The sequence below is a fragment of the Meleagris gallopavo genome, chromosome 9 (assembly GCF_000146605.3).
Source record: "Meleagris gallopavo isolate NT-WF06-2002-E0010 breed Aviagen turkey brand Nicholas breeding stock chromosome 9, Turkey_5.1, whole genome shotgun sequence".
Taxonomy (NCBI): Eukaryota; Metazoa; Chordata; class Aves; order Galliformes; family Phasianidae; genus Meleagris; species Meleagris gallopavo.
This window is the reverse complement of record NC_015019.2, coordinates 5,068,649-5,083,353: the sequence shown is the minus strand read 5'-3', so window position 1 is coordinate 5,083,353 and position 14,705 is coordinate 5,068,649. Positions and strand designations below refer to the sequence as shown.

The window sequence follows — 14,705 nt, the reverse complement described above, 5'->3', positions numbered from 1 at the left end:
GACCTGCTGCTCGGCGCCGGTGCTCGCGGCATCTTCGGGGTTGGCCGTGCAGTCCGCTGGAATCAAGGCGGCACGGCGCTCCGGAGCTGCGTTTTGGTTGTCAGGGAGGCGAGGCTGGAGTTGGCCCTGCTTGGCGTTACTGCTGTGCGGTTGCTACCTTAAGGGACAGAAGAAAGTCGTGAACTTCAGCATCTGCCTAAGGACCGTTAGCTTCGATTCCCTTGCTCTGAAACAGTCACCGGCAGGCGCTACTTTCGCTTAGGGTCTATTGATCTCCGGCCTCACAGATGGCCCAGTGGACTGCAGGGAACGCGTCCTCAGAAAGCCAGTCTTAACATTATGTAAAAACCACACTAAATATATTAAGCTATTCAGTAAGGAGTTAATAACTGCAATGCTTTCAGTGTGTGTCCTTTCCTGTGCTGCATTAACCCAGCTCACCTAAATTGACTATAGCAGCTCTGTCGTAGTTGAGCGTGCATGTAAGCAGTTGCTGATCTGGGGCCTTAAAGCATACATGTCTGTGTGCTCAGCATGGGGAGTTTCCTGAACGTGTTCTTTGCCATGGAATGCTCGTGAGATGTTGCTGGGTACCTGATAGTTTTTTGTCTTTCCAATGCTGCAGAGGAATACCAAAGGCAAAGAGTTTAGAGGATTCTTTTAGGTGGTTTATTATGCACAAATTCTTTTCGGTGTCATAAGATAAAGCATAAGGCAAATATTAAGGCCCTTTTGTCATTGCTTTCTTGATTATATTATGGGGAGCATTTTTTGGTGTGCTTTGTTGGTCTTCCCACCTCCCTATTAACTTCAGTATTATCAGTGCTCAGTTTATAGAGCTCCAGACTTCAGCCCTTAGAAGAATGAGAATTGTAGCAGCGATGGAAATACATGCAGTCCCTTCAGGAAAGTTATCTTCAAGGAATTATTGGTCTGCTTGTCTATCTATATTTTTAACTTTTCATTCTTCCTTTTAAGTCTGCAGGAGGGCACAGGACATGGGTTCATTGGTAGCTGTCTGTCTTTCTGCAGTTATTTTTTCCTTTTTTTTTTTCCTCCATGCTTGAAATACACAAGGTATCACTTGCAGAACAGGATTTCTTGTTTTCTAACAACTCAGAAATGCTAACCTTGGTCTTATGTGTACAGAATCATCTAAGAAACCCACTAGCACTTTCTAAACTAGAGGGATATCAAATAACCCATCCTAGAAATGCAGCTACCTCTGTCTGAAGTATATCAAAGTGTCAAAAGAAATATAGATGTATATGCATGGAGCATAAAGTGGTTTCAAGTCAGAATCTACTCTGTAGCAGATATGTCAGGTTATGGTCTTGTGTGTGTTGTAGCACCTGCTGGTATCCTGCAGTCATGGAACCATAGGTGTCCCAAGACACTTATGCTCTTGCACACCTCAGGGCCAGGCAGTGCAGCCAGCAGTATGCAGGGAGCAGGGCTGGTTATAGCAGCATTGCTGGGCCCGGCAGGCAGCCGGCCTGGGGAGGTGGGAGAGGCAGCCAGCTTCTATGGGTAGTGCAGAGCTTGCCAGATACTTTCCAGTGAAATATTCATGCCGTAAATATTCAGTTCATTCAGAACGTTCACAAGTGGTGCCAGTTCTGGTGGTGCTTCCCTCAGTGAGGGCTTTTTGCATCCCAGGCAGGGATTTTTCTCAGCCTCAAAATGAGAAACTGCTCCAGGTTCTTGGAAGCATCCAATAGCTTTCTCTCTGCTAGTATGGGAAGCTCAAGTTCCTGAACCCTGAGCTGAGCAGGGTGTCAGAGGTGGACTTCTTCAGACAGAGCTGTGTCTTGCAGCAGGGCTGGAGGGCCTGTCTTTGGTATTACAGCAGAGCTGATGTTCCTTTTAGAAGTAGTTAAACAGGCAGTGAAGCAGGGTGCTGAACCGGCATCTCCTGCAGCTGCTCAGCCACTCTTCTTTCAACAAGGCCCTGTTTCCAAGCTGGAGGCCTGGTGACTGTGAGACCAAGTTCAGGCCTTTGGCTGTCTCCAAATTTGACAGGAATCAGAGCATCACAAAGTGGTTTGGGTTGGAAGAGACCTTAAAGCCCACCCAGTTCCAACCCTTTACCATGGGCTGGCTGCCCCCCATTAACTCAGAGCCCCATCCAGCCTGAACTTGATGGGACACCCACAGCTTTCTGGGCAGTCTATGTCAGGCCCTCACTGCCCTCTGAGGGAAAGATTTTCTTCCAAACATCAAACCTGAATGAGCACAGATTGCTCAGGTCTCCCATGCTGTACCTATTACTGCTCTCCCAGAGCCAGCAGCCATTTCCTGTGCTCCCCAGGTGCTGAGTGCCACACGCACAGCACCCAAGGCCTGGACCAGCATAAATCTCTTTGATGTTTTATGGTTTGCTCTTTAAGCTAACCCCAAATCTTTGTCCCTGGCACAGTTGTTGTTGACTTCCAAAGGATATGAATTTGGCACTTCATTCACATTCTTTTCTATATTGCTTTTTTTGCTCTCACCTAAAATAGCTGCAGATCAATATATTGAATCTATGTGGCTTATTCAATCCTAAAAGTCACTGTCCATTTCTAACTGGAGTTGTAGGCAAAAGAAACCACAACTTGACCTTTCCTATTGAGTAGTGGTGCAGTTCATGGATATCAGATCTCAACTGTAAAACATGGCTTTTTCAAGCAATGCTAATGCATGTTTATGGGAGCAGTCCTTGTCTTGAAGGCACTGTGCAAAATATCCAAATATATTCAGTACTCTTGGTGTATGCTCTGCTATCACATCTGGCATGTTGGGACTTGGGAAGGAGAGCATGTTGTTCAACAGGGTCTTGCTGTTGGAGAGAGCAGGAGATGGGGAATTGTCTGTATGGTCTTGCTGTCCTTATGTAGTGGGAAGGCTTACCCAGTGCTCTTGATTGCATTTGGATGTTTGTCTCTTCAAGGAAAACTTATTTTCATATTGATGTAGAATTAGAACTCCACTACCACTTAGTGTCTCTTGGGTACCTTTACACCTGGGAGAGCCATAAAGCCTTCGTGTGTACAGCTCTGACAGCTTTAGGGTTCTGAAGTTCAAATGAGGAAGATATAGGGAGGAATGTAACCTGGCCTAGTTTGGATCTCAGATAAAATGATACATCTTCATTAACTCTGTTATTTTCATCATGGGCTTATCCATAATTTAATGATATGACTCCTAGGTTCTTAAAAATTCTTTTTCATTCTCAAGCATCCTTTCCACGGATCTATCTAAAATTGCCCCTGCCAAAAACATATACTTGAAAAAAAGTCACTGGTAGCATAGACAGGAAATTCTGAAATAGTACCACAAATTAAATGTTGCTTGATAATTAGCTGGGGCAAGCAGAGTGTGCTCGGCGTAGATATGGGTGAAGCAAGTTTGGGAATAAATTTTGCACTCATTGCCTTCAAAGTTCCACCCCTTTGTTCCCTTTTAAGACAGAATTTCAATCCCTCATTTATAGTGCTGACTGCAGTACTTAGTTTTAAAATGTACTACCAGCAGCCCTCCAAGGTACATTGGCCAAGCACTTGCTTGTTCAAGAGGGAAGTAGGACTGCACTGTCCTCCTGCAATTGTCCCGTATCTCTAAACCACTTTGTGTCACCCTCCAGTTTTGCGAACACACGGCTGTGAGCCTGCAGAAGCACTGCTGCTAGTGGTGTGATCTGAGTCCAGCAGGCAAGCTCTCAAGCTGGGCCAGCATCAGCAGATGACAATTTATACCTGCGTTAGGAAGTGCATAGTCCAGCCTGTGATGGAATTCAGAAAAGGCTTTTGGGGACAATCAGAAAAAGATCCTCAGGTTTAATGCATACTCATCTTTTCAAGGTGTTTGGGAGCAGTTGGAGCTGCTGCATCCCCAGGTTGAATGTTATCTCTGTTTTCTTGCAGGCGTCATTCCCAGGGAACCTGCACTTGGTGATGGTTCTTCGTCCCACAGGGTTTTTCCAGCGCACCTTCACTGACATTGGATTTCGATTTAGTCAGGAGGACTTTCTACTCAAGTTACCGGTATGAGCGTGCAGAGCTTTGTGCCTTGTGTGTGGTTGTTGGCTGCCTGTGAACCTTGGGATGGGGGTGACGTGAAGGCACTGACGTGAGGAGTAACTGGAGCAATTCTGCCATTACTGCTCTATTTCTACAAAATCTCTCCTGTAGCAGTTTTCTGCTTGCCTGTGCATAGTTTATTCCCTGCAGAACAGCTGATTTTATCAGTCCATTCTCCTCCCTCCAAAAGGATGTATGCATCCACAGTGGATAAAACCATGCTGGAATTTTTTAATGTCTGAAATGCCAAGAGACATCTAGCAAAGCTTTTGCTGTGGATTCCACCCATAATCACCATTTTCATCTCAGTGTAAACACCATACCAACATCATGTTGCTATTTGTTTCTAAAATAGCAACTGAAATGCTCTTATGTTCTGAAGTCAAACTTTCCAAGGCTTCTATAGCCACCTTGATTAATGGACGTAATAGCTAAGAAAAGAAAAGTACATTTATGGAATCTAAAGTTGGCACAAGGACAAACTCCCAGAAGCAAACTAATATTTTCCTATAGGAATTTTTCAAAAATAGTGCATTTTTCACTCTAAAATGATTGTCAGTTCCGTAGTTTTGAAAATTCATGACTTACAACAGGGAAGACCAGGACGCCCAGAAACTCACATTAAAAAGCCCATGTATTTTGGTGAAGATGGCCAGTGCTTCATGACATATTCCAGTTTTTATATTTTTCCAGGTTACTTGTCATCTCTTGCCAAAACCTACACCTGCTTTCATCTCTGATATCCAGGCACACACTGCAGTATTTCACTGTACTTTATATTTAAGAAGGAAAGCACCTGGAAGATCAGGGATTCCTTAGGATCCCTGGTCAAATCTATAAAAGCTGTGTTAAGCTATAAACATAAGAAAAAAAGCAACATATAGAGAAAACTCAGTTTTTGCATACATAAAAGAGTTCTAGGCTTGATCCATGTATGATTTAGGCGGAAATGATCAACCAGCTGATGGTGTTGCCTTCTTTGCAGGTTGTTATGCTGAGCTCGGTTAGTGACCTGCTGACATATATTGATGAGCAGCAGCTAACCCCAGAGTTTGGAGGCACCTTGGAGTACTGCCACAGCGAGTGGGTCATCTTCAGGACTGTACGTACCGGGGCTCAACACTGGCTGTGGGGAATCTGCTGGGGAAGGCCTGATCCCCAGCTAAACATCTCCTGTAAGGCAGTGAGCAGTGCATAGCTGAGAGTAACCTCTGGAGCAACCACCTTTCCTTGTTAAGGTTTGCGAAGGAGTCAAGTGGAGTTAGGCACTGAATGGATTTATAATGGCAGGTTGAGTTCCCAGCCACCTTTCCAACAAATCAAAACATTAATGAAAGCCTTTGAGACAAATCATTGTGCCCCCAGTCCTGCACCGTTGTCCACACAGACAGATGTGGAGCTCAGTGTGAAAACAAAAGCCTAAGACATCATTGTTGGAGTGGTTCAAGCTATTGCTTCTGCCAGTTTCTTCCCATTTGCATAGATGCACTGCCACCATCGTGCTTTTTAAACTTTTTTGGCTCTTAGTTTTGTTCTTTTGCACAATGTGTTACAGCGACAATGACATAGCTCTCACACTTTGAGATAAAAATGACAAAATAAATGACAAAAATGTTAGGGTAATTTAAGAAAAAGATGAGCTTCTAGAACATATCTGCATGTGTTAGATAAGTGTCCATGTTAAAAGCCTCTCAAAAAATTCCCATGTAAGGTTCTCTTAAAACACTTGCTGAAATTTCCTTGTTAAATACACAGTTTAAAGAAAATACAAATGTATTCAGTTGCATTAAAATTTATTACCCTGATTCCAAAAGCAGAGCCAGAGCTGCAGTGTCACCCACTGCTTTGGCTTGCAAGTCTGGGAATGTCCATGACCAAAAGGACAAAGACTTCTCTTAAGCCCTGCTGTCAGGAGGTGGTTCATGGTGTGGGTCAGCCAGAGGAGAGGTGTGGTAGATGAGGAGTTACAGTAATTTGTGTGATGGATCCCATGGTGGCTTCTTCCATTGACCTTCAATGAATGGTAGGACAGTGCACAAGAACAAGCAGCAGAAAACAAAACACGAGGTGTCTGTGTCCATTACTGCTTCAAGACCTTGTTACGAATTCAAGCTGTGCTAAAAGCCAGCTGGCCATGTCTTGATGACCACTGTTAGCACACAACAGCTCCACCATTAGTGGGCCTCTCAGCCATCTCTCTAAGAGTCGGATGCTGCACTCTCTTGCAGATCTCAGCCTTGGCTTTTAGTGCACTCTTTATGAGCTATAGCAATGTCCTGAATCCCAGTCTGATCTCAATTATTGTCTCCCACCAGGCAATAGAGAATTTTGCACTAACCGTGAAGGAAATTGCACAGATGTTACAATCTTTTGGCACAGAGCTGGCAGAGACTGAGCTCCCAGAAGACATGTATTCCATCGAGCGCATCCTGGCCCTGCGCACTGAGAAGTACTTCCAGCTCAAGGTATGGCTCATCAGGAGCACAGCAAGATGGGATTTCTGGGGTTTGACTGTCTGTTGGTTTGATACCCATTCCTCTATCCCTCCCATGCATCTGTATGTGGTGGCAGACAAAATAGAACACAGCGTGACTGTGTCTGTATGTTAAATTTACATTTGCCACACATTCCAGTAAATTACCGTGCTGGCATCCAGAAAACTGTCTCAGCATTGGCTCTTTACTGGATACAGAAGTTGATGTCTGAAACGTGCTGTTCCTCTGGTCTTTGCTCATCCTTCTGGCAGAAAGGAGGCTGGTGGGTTCCCTCTGCTTCACTCCCAGTGCTGCAGAAAGTTGCACGCAAGGGTTGTCAGTGGGTCTGGAGAGATGATTTGTCCTCAGCTCCCTCCTCCTCTGTGCAGAGCTGCACACTTACTGAGTGCAGCTGCCCCAGGGGTCTGAAGGAAGCTGTGTTTGCTTGAGGGCATTGAAGGTGAAGATTTCTTGTGAGTGTATAGTTCGGAGCATGCCTGACTTGATCCCGCTGAGCCTTCATGTTTCACATAAAACATAAAACTTTTTTCTTTAATATTTTAAGATTTTTTTCAGCTGTTGTGACCGATGAATATTTTTGTAGGATTTAGTGGAAGATGTAGAGCAGACAGCTGCTGCTGTCTTGGCAGCTTTGAAAGATGCTTCTGCATCTTCCTGGGGACAGCATAGGCACATCCCTAGGCCCTCAATTCATAACACTTCCCATGCTAATAGCAGGGCTGTGCAGTTGAAGAATGAGGTCCTTTGCTTTATTCATTCGTGTAAATCAAAGAAGAGTATCTATTCTCATTTATAATCATTTGTTGTCCTTGTGACAGTGATTTCTCAGTTAGAAATACCCCAAATGACATCTGAAGGATGCTGTATCTAGTCATGTCTGAATAGACATGTACACATATACAGCAAGTGTGATTATAGTTAATGCAAGTCCTTTATTTCTTCTTTGGAAATGAACAGGGCTGTAGTACAACAGCAGCTGCATATGTTGATGCATGACTGAATTAGACTTTGTTCTTCAGATTATGTCCAAAGCGTAGGGAGAAAATATGGGTTACCAACTTAGTCCTGCATATAAACAAATCAGCTGTACACACTTTTCTCTGGGGTGAAATACAGAACATTATCTGTTTTCATTTGCATATAAAGCACAGCAGCACTTAGTAGAAGCCATCTGTTGCTTTTAATGCCACATCTATTAATTTAAAATATCAAAAACATTCTCGGGCTTCTGTCTGAAATCAGTTCCATTGCTTTTTTTGTTTTGTTTTGTTCCTTCTAAGACCGTGGAAGATGAAAGCTGATGAGAAACTGTGTGCAGATTGTGAGACGTGGGGTCCCTGTATGTCTCTTGACAACCACAAGATTGGTGCAGCTGATTCCTGCGGCCAAATAATGAGTTGATCAGGATAATTTATGTAGCTGTAGTACTGAACAAAGGCTAGATGCAAACCTGATGAAAAATTGACAGAAATTAATTAAACGGAGCAACTGAGAAATTAACCTCTTTGATATCCTGAATGGGACAAAATCAAGTTAGCACCTGTTAGACAGTTCAGCTACTTTGTCTGACATCTAGTGAAAGGCTTTGCATCAAAAGGAGAATTTAGGGCTCTGGGAATGAGATGTAACAGCGTGGAATAGCAGCCACCTGCGCACTAAAGAATGCTGTGCAATATCACTGAAAAGCATATCCCTAAACAGCAGAAATACCTGAATGAAAGCATGGACTTGTAGATAAATATTTAATACAATTCCTCCTGCTCACAGCTCTGTGGCAGTGCTGTGCATCTTGAATCGTTCCGTGGTCTCATGTTTTCATGCTTGCCAGTTCCCACCCAGTGTGGTGACCAGTCTGTAGTTCAGCCTCTCCCACATGCAGGGGTTAAGGGAGCTAAATGTTGCTGGGAGTCCTTTGCTCTGATGGGTACCAGTGCTCCACTTATGGCAGGGAAACAGAAAAGAGAGCAACACAAAATGCCTCACCCTTAGCTCCCACAGAGTAGCCTGAATCAGAAATGTTTTGCATTGTGCAGGAAGATATTACAGCAGTCACGAAAGAAGGAAAGTTGCTTTTAAGCAATTTAGAAGAGCCTGATGTGGGTGAATGCAGCCAGGACCAGCACCAGAGGCCTGGAGACTGGGACACTGTGAATAGGTGAGTGCACCGTGTTGCTGATTTGCCTGATCTTTGAGTGGAAATGTGGGCTATTTCAGCATGGATGTATCTATCAAAAACTTACAGACAGAAATACCAGCTTTGTTCCATACCCGTTGATTTCCTGGCTGATTTCAGTCAACTTTGACCTACTCTGATATTTTTTCCAGCCTCTGTGATGGGGCTGTGGAACAGATTCACCCCCATGCAGGCTGTCAGGTTTTATTCTGATAAAATGGTGATGGCAACAACTTCTTCACACAGCTACTGTCATCTGCAGTGATGATTTTGTGAAAAGCCTCTCAGATATATGTATCAGTTCATTTCTCCTGAGAGATGAACTGGGGTCCTGAGTAGACTGTCTTTCTAGGACTTGTCCATCTGTTTGTCCATCTGTTTTAATCCTGTGCTTTTTCTGTACTCCAGGCTACTCGGGCAGCTGCGGGAGATGGAGACTGCTTTTGATGGCTTCTGGGAAAAACATCAGTTGAAAATGGAGCAGTATTTACAACTGTGGAAGTTTGAGCAAAGTTTTCAAGAGGTATTAAAAGATGCACTATTTCTGTGTGCAGAAGAAGATTTGGGGAAAGGGGGAGAAGAGAGATTTTTATGCTTTCTGTTTTGAGAGTGTTTAATTTATGCTGCTGCTCCTTAACTCTGACTAGCAGGGCTAACTCACTTGGGAAGTCTGCTGTTCTTCTTCATTCAGAGCTAATTTGGGTATCACTGCCCTGCAGCCACATAGATTTACCTGAGAAGAAGCATCTTTGAACGTAGAAATTAGCTCTTGGAAACTCATTTTATTACTGGATTTAACAGTCGCCTAAAGTGTAATTGATTTTGAACTGAGAATGATTTTCTGTCTGTGCTTTGGATCATTTTGCAGCAGTCTTTTTGTTTGGGTGTGTATGTCTAGGTCAAGAATGCCATTGAATTTTTAATGGGTCAACAAGCAGAACTGCCCGACACTGGAGACAGTGTCTCCCAAGTGAAACAGAGGCTGAAGGACTTGAGTCATTTTGATGGTCTGGCTCAGGTGAGTACATCTATCACAGACAGATGCAGTAGTGAAACGTAAGAGGCACGCTCTCTGCTTGTGGTAGGTGTTTTCTAAAACGGCCTGGTGCAGTTTGTTGGTAAGTAGATGGAGGAAAAGATTGATTTCATGTCTTCGTGCTCTTTGCAGCAACACTGTGATCACACTGAAAACCAGGATATTTAATTATCGTAGTTAAAATAAATTGCTGAGCCACCATGAAAATCCAGAGCAGATAAATGTCTGAACATAGGGGAAGTGTGGGAGTTAATGAGCTGGAAGAAGAATTATTTATATGTTAAGTGCTTTTAGCAGTGCTAATAGACAGAGACTTGTTACCAGGCACATGGAGAGGCAAAAAAATCGCTATCTTTAAGCGTCTGTGATTTGAATGTAACATATGGAGGAGGAAGACTAAGAGATGCAGCAGAAAGAGGAGTGAAGTGAGATGATTCACAGGAGCCCCGCTGAGGATGTGACTTCTGCAAATGGCAGTGCTTAACTAGTGGGCCAGGAGCTATAGAGAAGTCCTTAGGGATTTAGACACAACCCCTAGAGGTTTATTTAAGAACGAGAGCCCTAGTGGGAATGTCTGAGGGTTTTTTTTTTTTTTGGCCTTTTGAAAGGTACTTTATTGAGCGAGGTAGGAAGAACAAATAGCCAGGCATACCGTGCAGCAGGGAAGCAGTCCTGGCAGAAAGCCTGTCCTGGGGAAGATGTAACCACTGCACTCACCAGGAGCTGCGGACAAGCCGGCATGTTCTTTACATCAAGCTCTACTACAGAAAGCCTGACTTGTTTTGCCATAGCTGCTTAAAGTCTCTGTCATGCTTATGAGCGTAGTGTGCCTAAACTGGACATCAGCTGCCTTTTCTTAGACTGCATTTCCTGCAAATGGCAGCAGTGATTGCCAGCAGCCACTCACAGCAGTGCTAGCTTGGTGAGATACCATCATCTTCTTCATCCTTTTGGGTGGCAGAAGTTTTTTTCCCCAGATGATGGGTGCCATTTTATCCTGCGTAAGCCACCTATTCTGGCTACTCCTAATGGCATTCATCTCTATGTGTACCTGAAATCTGGTAAGAAGAGCAAGTGCATGGTGTTGTATGTCGATATTTTGGCGTTATTTCAGTAAGCATGCAGTCTTTTCTCTTCCTTTCACTGAAGGATCTGATAGGGAAGGCTCAGGTGGTGATACTACATGGACACCAGCTAGCAGCAAATCATCACTACGCACTCAACTTAATCTGCCAGCAATGCAACGAGCTGCGGCACCATTCTGATGTCTTGTCTGACGAGATCAAAAGGAAGCAGATGCGGCTGCAGAAGACTTTGGATCTTCATACTCGCCTTCAGCAGGTAGAGCTTGGAGATACGGTGCTCCTTGAAGCAGGTGGTTGGCCTCTCTACTAGCTGGTAGCATCTACAATTTGCAGCTTTGCTTCAGTGATTTGTGTTAGGCAGGTGTTCCTCCAGAGCCTGGAGAGTGCTTTGACTTGGTTAAGTTAGCAAACAGGTGCTGTGAATAGTCAGTAGAAAAAGGTGGGCATCTCTAGAGAGCAGTTCAGAACACCAGAAGTTAGGTTCTGTTGCTCACACTTTCATGGTGCATCCACATATAAATTAACTTCTGAAGTTTCCATACCCAGTGCAATAGAGGTAATGCTTTCAAATAAACTCTGTGTTTTTTTATTAGCAATTTATTAAGAATGAATGTAAGTGACTTTAAAATAAGATGACAGATTGGTAGATAGGCACAGCTGCTCTGTGTTAGTGTGGAAGTGGAGTCATGTTGCTCCATTGCTCGTTGATATCTTAATCAGCATCCAAAATACATTTGGAGAAATTCATGCTAATTAGACCAGAAGGCACACAACCTTAGCGTGCCTGAGGCTGCTGAGAAAAGCAATGAAGTCTGACCCTGTTCCATTTCACTGTTTAGGACAATTAGGAAACTTTTTTTTCCCCCTGCATTCTTCACTACAACGTTGCATTAACCTGTGGGTTAATATGTCAGCAGCATCCCTGCTGTGGGGCAGAGCCCTCTCCCGGGCTCCTTGCACTCCTGGTTGTGCTAGTGGTCAAAATGCAATAGCTGTTTGGGTTTTCACGAGTACCGATGAGCTCCACGTTGAAAATATGGAGCTGGTAAATGATACTTGTCATGAATACCTTGATTTAGCAGGGACTGTCACTCCGTGTTTCCCCCAGGCCCTGCAGTGTTGTGATGAGGGTGCCTACCTGCTTGCCAACCAGCAGATGGACAAGTGCCAGTCTAAAGAAGGTGCTCAGAAAGCTCTCCAGGACATAGAAAGATTTCTTGAAAGCTCTTCGCCCTACTTAAACTATGATCCCCAGTCCCTACAGTATGATTTTGAGTCAGTCTTAACAGCTGAATTGAAGGTAAGCCAATACCCCAGCTACCCAAGTGAAAAGCAAAATCTGACTTCACTGCAGCATTATCAGCTTTACTATTTTCTGTTTTGGTTCCAAGTGCAAAATAGCAGTAGTTATTTGATCATAGAAGTCTTTTTCACTCTACAGTGCCAGATACAGTCAGTGCAGGTGAAGCTTGAAAATGTTCGAAGCATGTTTGAGAATCGTCAGTCTTGCTTCAAGAAGCTGCTGGATAAGCATGTGCGTCCCGTCCAGTTAGTGGCCCCTCGGCCAGAAAACCCCCCACGATCAAAGTCACCATTATTTTCTCCTAAACATGGTAAAGTATCTTCGTGATTATTTTCAGATAATCATTTTCAGGATGAGTAACACAACTTGAGAAACCAACCTGCACTTATTTTGGATTGCAGAGTTGTATATTGTATGACTTAATGGTCTTCCAATTTTTGTCTAGCTTCCCATTTTTGTTTAAGGAATGGGGTGTGGAAGCCTCACACTGAATACGTGGGCTAGTTGGTTGTGAATCACTCTGTGCTGTTGTGTTGGCTCCTCGTACACTTCCCAGCTATGAGAAGGGCTCCCATGGTTTCCTGGGTGTTTAATATTTTTCTGAACACTATCATGTTGGAGCTACCAAATACCTTAGTGTGTTCTCTGACTTGTAAGAGATGACCACATGGAAAGGAGAAAGATGACTTGGTAAAATGAATGCAAGGTTTTTTTGCACTCCTTGTGCAGGAGCACAGCTCTGGCTGGCTCGGTGGTATTTGCTTGGTATTTGCTTTCACTTGCTGTTCAGTGAAAAAAGTCAGCTGAAAACAGTACCTACTTCCACTTCTGTTTTCCTAGCATCTTACTTGGATGAACTGGTGAATTAGTGATACGGGGGGAAAAAACCATATAGATTTGTTAGCCCATTCCATAGCCTGAAGCCTATTTATATACCTGTTCTGGGTGACAATCTCCTTAATTGTCTTGGGCTAGAACTGACATAAAATTAGGCTGACGTTTGCAAAGGAGCCTAGGTACATGAGGAGCTGAATCTCATGAACATAAGTGACAAGCTGGATGTTCGACCTCCTTTGATTCTTTGAGAATGTCATCCTTAAATCCCAATTGTGGAATAATTAATGCCCATAAAGGTAGCAGTTCTGGTTGAACTGAGGTCGCTGCATGTTCTGCCTTCATTTTGTTAATGAGATGTAGCACAATGTTAACGTTAAATGATATCATTAAAACTTCCATCTTTAGCAGTCCTTTATGTATCAGTATTCAGAAGTACTTTAAAGCAGTGTTGGCATATTTTAAACCAGGGATATGCTGTTATGTGGGAATATTAAATTCCACGAGTGAGTGACTGCATGAAATGATCAGACACCATCGATGTGCTTTGGTACAAATTTGTTTATGATGAATTAGTGTGGATTGGCTGTGGTGAATTGTAGCAGGTGTCATACAAGCAGTAAAAGTGGCTCCAGTTTGGGGAGCTAATAGTGTAAATAAGAAAGCTAGTGGAATGAAGGGGATGAAGCTACTCCATATGCAGTCCAGTGCTGCAAATAAAGCCTGGATTTTCTCATCTCCAGCCAATGCCACGTTGCATGCCCTCTGAGCTTCCATACAAGACCAAAAAAACTCCATCTTTAAACTAAAATACTGCCCATTTTACCAGAGGTTTTTTCAGCTTTCTAGAAGCAGGAAAACGTTAAGGAGAAAGCAGTGGTTTCAGTAGTAGTGGTAAGTGTCTGACCACCTCTGTGGGATGCTGTGAGGCCATCATCCATAGGCCAGGTGTGCTCGTTGCACTGCCTTCATGTGATGTACATTTTTCTAGGAAAGGCACTCCATCACAAAGCACAGGTATCATCCATTAATCATATTCCTGAAAGAAGTGATCAGGCATGTTGAAATGAGCACAGCCAGCAAGAGGGGAAAGACAAAAGGCTCTTCTCTGGATAGATCACGCCGAGAGAGCTTTTTAATAAGGCCTCCATTTGACACCAAACATCAAAATGCTGCCGTCCTGCTGGGGCGATGCACAGTGTCAGAGACACCCGCTGGGCTCTGCTGGGAGTGCTTTGAGGTGTGTGGGTTTGATGGCGTGGATTGAAACCAAACCACCTCTGAGTGCATTGCTTTTGTCCTCTTTTGCTTTTTTTTTCCTTCTTGTTGTGGTCTGAAGACACCCAATTCCTCTTTTAAGTTAGCCCTGGGTTTGAAGCCCTGTCTGATGAGTCACTTTGCTTGTAGTATTTGCTAACTAATCACTCGTTCTTAAAATATATCCCATTTCTCTTCATATTATCTACTCTCTGAACCATTTCTGTCACAATAGATGTACATTATAGAAAGATTATTTTTTTCTATCCAAGGTGTGGATTTTAATTCCAGTTTGAAATTTTCATTTGACCTCTCTCTCCCTGGGAAGAAAACATCAAGAAAAACTCCAAGTTCTCGCAAGGTAACAATTGCTGGCGAAATCTGAATGTGTTTTATAGACTAAGAACCCATCTGAAAATGGGAAAAATTGACTGAATTCAGATTGGGATGTGAAGGAAGTT

General features: G+C 43.5%; 1 protein-coding gene across 2 annotated transcripts in view; it reads left to right on the top strand.

Annotated features, from left to right (window-relative positions):
* Positions 1–14,705, top strand: part of MCF2 (MCF.2 cell line derived transforming sequence) — a 39,947-nt gene that overhangs the window by 6,078 nt on the left and 19,164 nt on the right. For both annotated transcript variants that reach the window (XM_010715218.3, XM_010715219.2), the window contains exons 4-13: positions 3,906–4,025; positions 5,047–5,163; positions 6,377–6,526; positions 8,590–8,711; positions 9,138–9,252; positions 9,628–9,747; positions 10,915–11,106; positions 11,959–12,150; positions 12,292–12,463; positions 14,517–14,605. In XM_010715218.3, coding sequence (XP_010713520.1) covers positions 3,906–4,025; positions 5,047–5,163; positions 6,377–6,526; positions 8,590–8,711; positions 9,138–9,252; positions 9,628–9,747; positions 10,915–11,106; positions 11,959–12,150; positions 12,292–12,463; positions 14,517–14,605 — 1,389 coding nt within the window. The remainder of the gene's footprint in view (positions 1–3,905; positions 4,026–5,046; positions 5,164–6,376; positions 6,527–8,589; positions 8,712–9,137; positions 9,253–9,627; positions 9,748–10,914; positions 11,107–11,958; positions 12,151–12,291; positions 12,464–14,516; positions 14,606–14,705) is intronic.